The sequence below is a fragment of the Lampetra planeri genome, chromosome 20, assembly GCF_965212315.1.
Source record: "Lampetra planeri chromosome 20, kcLamPlan1.2.h2, whole genome shotgun sequence".
Classification (NCBI taxonomy): Eukaryota; Metazoa; Chordata; class Hyperoartia; order Petromyzontiformes; family Petromyzontidae; genus Lampetra; species Lampetra planeri.
In genome coordinates, this window is record NC_136126.1 from 6,377,046 (window position 1) to 6,385,011 (window position 7,966).

The following is a 7,966-nucleotide window of genomic DNA, read 5'->3' on the forward strand; positions in this document are numbered from 1 at the left end:
AATCATCATCAGGTGTGAAAACCACAGCAAGAACATTTTCCAAATTATTTTATTATTTCCCTTCTACATGACTTTACCGAAAGAACCAAGAATATTTACTTCAGACTTGAGAAAAACTTTAGACTTATACATCAGCATAGTACTGTATTGTATTTTGACAACGATGTACTAATAAAGGCCACTCTCATGGGGTGACAAATAAAAAATCTCACCACAAAACAACTTGTACACGTATATATTATCAATTATTTCACGAACCAATACAACATTCACATTTAACGAATTGGTGATTTTTCCCCACTATAAATACAGGTGCTTTTCTCAATATTCCACAAAACAGCTGCGTCTTATCAAGGTGCCCACCCACCGCCGCTGCTCTCCGCTTCGACCGCCTGCTTCTTTTTGCGACCCCGCGTTTTCCCGGCAGAGGCCGCCGAGGAGGAGGACGATGACGACGACGCAGGTTCAGCATCATCTCCCTCCATGTCCCCATCGTCCATCTCCGCATCGGACTTGACGAGCACAAGCCCGTCACCGTTGGCTACTGCCTTGCCGGAGCATTCAGGCGAGCCATTGGCCATTGCGGGATGCGCGTCTCCATTCTCTGTTGCCGCCTCATCCCCGTTGGCCTCCACAGATTCTGTTTTGCAGGCAGTGGAGGTGGTGGCGGCGGCGGCAGTGGCGGCATGGTGCGTGGTCCCATTCTTTCCGTGCTTCACCTTGCCGTTTTTGGCAGCACCATTTTGGTGGGGCTTTTCCGAGCCTTCTTCCTCCAGCTTTGGAAGCTCTCGAAGGAGAAGGGTCTTAACTTTGTTTAAGTACCCCTTCTGCAGGGGGTACAGGGAGTGGGGGCATCTACGATTAGAATGGCTGGCTACATACAATGCGAAAGAAGTTCAATATACATACATACATAACGCAGTCTTATGATTTTTCTCTCACTATGAACTAAGTTGTGGGCTACATTGTAGGCAGTAGACAGCAGTTCAGCAAAATAAATTGTTGTACTCCACATCTACGCTCCTCACTTTAACCAACTTGCATTGACCAGCATGGTCAATTTGGTCACATGACCGACATGGCCTGCACTGTATGTAAAGCACAGGGAGAACTGGTATTTTGGCACAGGAAAAACGTATGTCATTGTCTGTCATTGCATCGGAGATGCATACCAACTGGAAATACTGAAAGCAATCCACAAAGGTGACTACTATTGATGCGTAAAGTGAGCAGTATACAAATCGCTTTTGTTAAACCGATTTAGAGTTGCAGGTGCATTGAATGTATGTATGTAGAACTTATTTCAGTCCTTACGTAGCCAACCGTGCTCAACGGAGGTGCATTGTCAAAGCAAAGCGATGAACTAACCCTTGCCGTGGAAACACTAAAGTGCTATTTTTTATTATAGGCGCTCTTAAAGCAAGAACACGTCTCAAATTGTGCTGTGTTGCTACAGTGCATGGATCGTGTGTTACCACTTTACCTCTGTGATGTCTTCCTCCTTCAACTCTTCCTGCAGCGTTTCCAGCTGCGTTTTCACCTCTCCAGAAAGAAAAGGTTGCACCAGGCCCAGCTTTTTCTTCATGTATCCCTGTGTGAAATAAGATGTCAACCACAGCTTACATTTGGGCTATATAAAAGCCTTTATGGATACCGGTTTATATGGTAAGCATGGAAAGATTCACTTCTTCAGTGATTTAAGGAATTGTCCCAATTTGTGGTCACGATTTGATTCAAAGTTCTGTCAACATTAATCTCATACTGTTATGTTTGCATTTTTTAATGTTCTGTGACATGTGTAGAGTTGCATTTGCATGGAGGGAGAAGTGGTGATATGATTAGCGCATTGCACTATAAACCCAGTGACACAGTTCCATGCCTACCCATGTCTCACATCAGTGTGAGCGATATCTAAGCTGGTCCAGGGCTTCCTCTTCACCAACTGGTTTATTTCAGGATGTTTCTGTTACGCGTCGTCGCTCTAAATATTCTGTGTTCATATTTTGTTTGTTGCGGTTGCACCCGACTTAAGAGCCGCATGGCTCACAGGGCTATACCTAATAAATTAACTTGAACTCGAACTGAGTAGTATCGTGAAGTATAGTCAAACAATTAAGGGGCGTTTTATCCTGCAGTGGATTGACAGAAGGATGTAACATTTATCTGGACTGCAATAAAATATGTTTTTTCTATAAAGTGACTGTACTATTTATTAGATTGTGTTTTAATATAAAAAAAACTCCTTTATTAGATTAACAGTTCAATCAGCAATACCTATACTATAATATATTTAAATCGAGAAACCATGCTTAATCTATTCTCTCAAGTACCATTCAAGGCATTAAATGTGAGCTTAAAAATCAACATTAATAAAAAATATGTATACTTGCTAATTGTGTGAACAGTTGGTCTCTTCAGCCAATGAAAACTGATGGGAGCACATTGTGAAAATGCTCAAAAAAATAATGCCATTATACGTGAATGAAGTACATACACGCAGTTGTTTATGTTATGCAGATGTAGTGGTGGTATTGACGTGCGCCGACTGTGACAGTGATGGATCACGGGGCGGCGCGGGGTGCGGGGTTGGGCACGCGTTGTGGGCGTGGTGTGGACACGCGCGCCGGGAGTGACAGATGACGGGGCGGCGCGGCGTGAGTGGTGAGGCACGATGAGATGTGGGAAAAGAGGATCGTAGCCAGCGCCCGGCGATTGGTCGAATAAGTGGGTGCTCGCAGCGACGTCCGCAGGTGGGGTATAAAGGGGGACGCGCGAGAGCACTCGGGGAGAGTTACCCAGTTGAAGACCCGAAGACGGAGCTGAAGACCTAGTAGCTCAGCGGCGTTAGTCGCCGAGTAGCTAAGTGGATGTTGGTCATCCGAGTAGCTCAGTGGCGTTAGTCGCCGAGTAGCTAAGTGGATGTTGGTCATCCGAGTAGCTCAGTGGGCGTTAGTCGCCAAGTAGCTAAGTGGGTGTTTGTCACCCGAGTACTAAGTGGATGTTGGTCATCCGAGTAGTTCAGTGGCGTTAGTCGCCAAGTAGCTAAGTGGGTGTTTGTCACCCGAGTACTAAGTGGATGTTGGTCATCCGAGTAGTTCAGTGGCGTTAGTCGCCGAGTAGCTAAGAGGATGTTGGTCATCCGAGTAGCTCAGTGGGCGTTAGTCGCCAAGTAGCTAAGTGGGTGTTTGTCACCCGAGTACTAAGTGGATGTTGGTCATCCGAGTAGCTCAGTGGGCGTTAGTCGCCAAGTAGCTAAGTGGGTGGTTGTCACCCGAGATACAAAGTAGGTGTTAGTCACCTGTAACCAAGTTTGATAAAATAAAGAGTGTGTTACCCGTGAAGTCGTCTCCCGCCGAGTTACTACATTACACATACAGCTATATCTTATAGAAAGTGCAGCAGCCACAATAAGCGCCTCGCTTTAAAACATTCATTCTAATGTGTATAATTGTTCTCACTACAGCCCTAGCGACTCTCAAATTGTAAAGTTAGAGTACATTTAACTTACCTTCTCTGTTAAACATTCTGTCCGAAAGCGTTCTTCCAATTCTGCGAGCCTGCACACAGATTAACACAAAACAAAGTTTTCAATGAGTACTGTTCATAATCCGACTGATTTTTATTTTCTATCTATATATAATTTTGGATATATGAAAGAACGCAAACAGAGGAGTTCGAGCGATTCAATAGGTTCATGTGTTGGATGGATTGTTCCATTGCAAGATCGTGAGAGGCAGTAGCAGCTTGGTATGGCCTTCATCCAGCAGTGGATTGATCATGGCTGAGGAGTTGATGTTTTTGCTGCAATTCAGATTCATGTTATCGAAGCTTTTTTTTACACCTCAAAGATTTTGAAAATCAAACGTATGATATAACCCAGGGCAGACACCCTTGTGAATAAACGTCTCATTGTCTTCTATTATTTGTTTCCATCTCCAGGTAAAATTAATGTAAACTTGATAACTCTTTTCATCACTGTACATTAGCACTCCTAAAATGTTTACAACTCATTTATGAAGTCCTAGACCATATCTATGTACTCATCTCGTCAATGCAATGCTTTTTCAATGAAATAGGGTATCTTTATAGTCTTGAAAATGACCGTTAACGGTGGTTTTACCCACGTGCTATGGCCTAATAATACCACAATGCCTAACCAAAGAAAAACTGACAATATTGCACATATCAGTTTGCTTAAGGAAATGGTAAATTTGATATATATTTCGAACCTCAGTAAACATGCATTACAATTACATTGCACATTCTGTTCAGTTTAACTAATATTGGCATATTTAAGCTTTGCACATTATTGTCAAGAAGGGAGGGAACTTTATCTACACATTTCTAAAAACCCAACGAGAGCAGGTGCCCGATAATGATTACGATAACGATGCCTGCCGTTTTTTCAAGCGACACTGTGCCATGCAATTGCATTGATGGACATAATTACTCAATGGCTTAGCAAGCCCACACATGACTGTGCGGGAGACACGAAGCGTGGATGGATTAGTGTCAGAAATATTCTCAGACAAGAGGCCACCGAAATGGCAGTGGTGGCCTGTCTGTCCATATTAACACAACTACAAAACCACGCAATGTCTCAGTCCATTGAACGCACGCACTTTTGATGGGCGCATTAGAATCCAAAAGATTCAGCCCAAGTTCCACACTCGAGGGGCCATAGTGACTCACAGCTTGGCTGTTCAATTTGCTTTAATGGTGACAATAGGTGACATCAATGACGCAAACGTTCCCACTACTACAGGTACAAAACGTCCCAATACCAAGCAAACAGGACAAACCACAAATTAGTGTACAGTATCTGCCTGTATGAAGGTGTAAGAATTATCCTATATTATGCAGTACATTATGCAGTAAATAATGTAAACAAACATGCAACATGGCACATTATTTTGCACGAAAAACTGAAGATGTTTATCACATTGCTTTTTTAGCAGTCTCAATGCGAGGCATTGTCCGAGCAGTCTCACCTATAGTAGTCGCTATAAAGCACAGATTAAAATGAATTACAGATTTGCTCAACAAGGCCATACCATACTGCAACATGCAAAATTACATAATCTGCGACGGGAAAATATAGAATGTTCTAATACCCAAGAACACAGACATTCCATCAAAAACTGCATTCCACATGAATGCATAAACAATACAGCATCTGGTTAACTATTGTTTTCCATTGTATCGTTTACATGAATAGAACAAAGCAAGATGACTTCAGATGTAATCGGGAAGCGGAGGTTGCAATGGGTGGGACTTTTGTATTTTAATGAAGGATGGCAGGCGAGCAAGCCAAGTATGGCACCTAAGGGGCCGATTTCAATTCAGATGGTGATGAGACCATAAGAGTGGTCCATGAAGGATGGGATTCGACAATAACCATCAAGATCTAAGGTCATAAAGTGCCGAGAAGTAGGCCTTGAAGGTTGGGTCTTGATTTTGCAATAACTAACGATCTAGCAAACATAAATAAATCCATGGCATTGATCACGATGACCTCAACTATGATACGTTAATTTACAAATATATAACTCAACCTGAAAGCCTACATGTGTGTATTTTATTGCCTAGAAGCTTTGCCAGTTTGTCCATATCTTAACTTATAACCTAGGTTAAGAAAAAACATCTGTCCATTATTTTATGGACGTTCATGACCGCTTTGTATATTTTAACCGAGCCTTCTGTACTTAATATTATTTGCTTGTTTCCAGGTCCCTCTTGCAAAAGAGATTCATGTCTCGATGGCCCGTCACTTGGCGATTAGCAGGAATTCTATACTTTTTATTTTAACCAAATAACCCCATTAAATTAATAAGCCCCCCAAAAAAACCCAGCACAAATTGTTGCTCTGCTTGTGTTGACCTGAATGGAAACGGTTACTCCACAAGTCTAAAACATTATTTTATTTATATGCATATATTACAAAAATTGCATGGTTTCAAAGTAAATGTCATTTCATATTCTTGGGGTTTTCGGTAAAGTCACGTAGATAGGTTCAACTTTACCGAAAGATCCAAGAATATGAATTCCTGCAGTCACGAAAGCTTTAAGTCAAGCTTTAAATGTCATTTATTTAGATAACCAATCGAAAAGAATAGAGCAAAAAATATGTATGTAGGACTTCTTTCACACCATCCGGAGCCAACCGGACTAATCAGAGATGCAGAAGTACCACGACTGCCGCACGCAGCAGCATGACGCAATCACTAAATCCATGTCCTTGAGTTCCTCCTTAGTCTACCACGTGCACTTCAGAGTATGGAAACAGAGCACAGCATGTACCTTTGGCAAGTTATTGAAGGTGGACTATATTCAAAACGATGAAAGAGGCAAACAAAAGCAGGTTGATGTGCTTTTGCTGAGGCGACGGATATGAGAAAGAACGGATGCGGTCAGCAACTTAAGTGTGGGTTGAGGCAACGCAAATTAGGTATGATATTAATAAAGTAACGACGTATTTGCGAAACGATATAAACGGGGGAGATGTAAACCGAGATATATTACTACAGTATGATATGATGATACAGCACATACATGGAATGCAAAACTATTGAACCACCACAAAACTTTCACTTTTGGACAGGTAGAAAGTACTAACAATTTTAAAGAAAATTTAACAGAAAATCCGAAGCCCTAATGATAACTTTATGCGTACACGCACTACCTCCACAAGGACAACTCGCCAACAGTTCTCCATCACAGTACAGTACCGCACTTAAGACCCCACATGCACAGACCTTTGTTAAATACATTTCTGGACGGGGGGGGGGGACTCCACACACCGTCTTGGGAGCTATTTGACCACACTCCCCCACAAAGGTCAGTGCAGGGTGGGGAGGCAGGGTGGTACACATAGATGTGGCAGCGGAGGACAGCAGAGCAATCAATGGATTGTGTGGCACTGACCTCTAACCCCACCACCACATAAACCAGCAGCTAATAACATTGTGCATGGCGGCCTTCCATCCAAGTATTAAACACGCGTATATATCCTGCTTAGCTTTCTGTGATATCACACGATGTCACATTGAGAGTGATTTTATTATAGGCATAATCACTGCACAGTGATTATAATTAGTCATTGTGTTTACAATACTATCCCACACTTGCCAGTAAGGCTACAACTATGGCATATTTCTTGCTATATTTACATTTATGAAAAATCCATATTATATATTGCACACTTCGTCAATCTTCGACATTTAATAAACTTGGTATGTCGTCAATTATCGGCAAACATTCAATAACGCATTTAACGTTAACTTGCTTAAATAAGTGTCTTAAAATACCTATTTCCGGAAATGAAACGTAACTCAAAACACAGCAACGAATAGCACGCCATAGATTGCTGCACGTGGTGTGCCCGACCAAGGCCAGAGCAATCGAACCTAACAAACTATCCAACCGGGATTGAACGTACAGAATATAAACCAGCTGCGTCCTTTATACGTCGTCGATTCAATAGGCAGACAGGAGAGAATCAACAACATATTGAGATGCAGCATAGCTATATTGACAACTTGAAGATGTTAAACTCTTGATATGACGATTTCATGTTGTCTATAATTGAGGACATACATACAGTATTTCCAAACTATAACGTATATTCAATCAAAATGAGCAACCAAAAGCATGAAGTACACAGCACCCAAGCGTGTTCGTGGCAGGGCGATGCTGTTCTGCAACACGAAAACAAAGATCGCCACGCCGCGTGGCCATGCACACACTCTGGGGGTGTTTGAAAGCACCTATTAAGGCTCGTGCGGCACACGGCTTCCTATGATCACTGTTTCATTGATTTCATGGCTTTATTTTGGTGATTTCGAAAAGTTTATTGGTTTGGCCATGTTTGTTTGTTGTAGTACGGAGTAGGACTGATGGGCCTTAATCTAAGTTGTCTTGTGGTTGTTGTTGTTTGACTTGCATCCCACTGGGATGTTTGCACAGT

The 7,966-nt window shown here is 42.2% G+C and overlaps 1 protein-coding gene across 4 annotated transcripts in view; it reads right to left on the reverse strand.

Annotated features, from left to right (window-relative positions):
* DNMT1 (DNA methyltransferase 1) overlaps positions 1–7,966 on the reverse strand; it is a 55,056-nt gene that overhangs the window by 45,780 nt on the left and 1,310 nt on the right. For 2 of the 4 annotated variants that reach the window (XM_078603421.1, XM_078603420.1), the window contains exons 1-4: positions 7,308–7,375; positions 3,509–3,557; positions 1,484–1,591; positions 368–827 (exon numbers count right to left, since the gene is read on the reverse strand). In XM_078603421.1, the coding sequence (XP_078459547.1) occupies positions 368–827; positions 1,484–1,591; positions 3,509–3,557; positions 7,308–7,360 (670 nt within the window). In that variant the 5' untranslated portion in view covers positions 7,361–7,375. Of the gene's footprint in view, positions 1–367; positions 828–1,483; positions 1,592–3,508; positions 3,558–7,307; positions 7,376–7,966 lie in introns of those variants that run through there. The other 2 variants (XM_078603423.1, XM_078603422.1) reach the window with 1 other exon arrangement.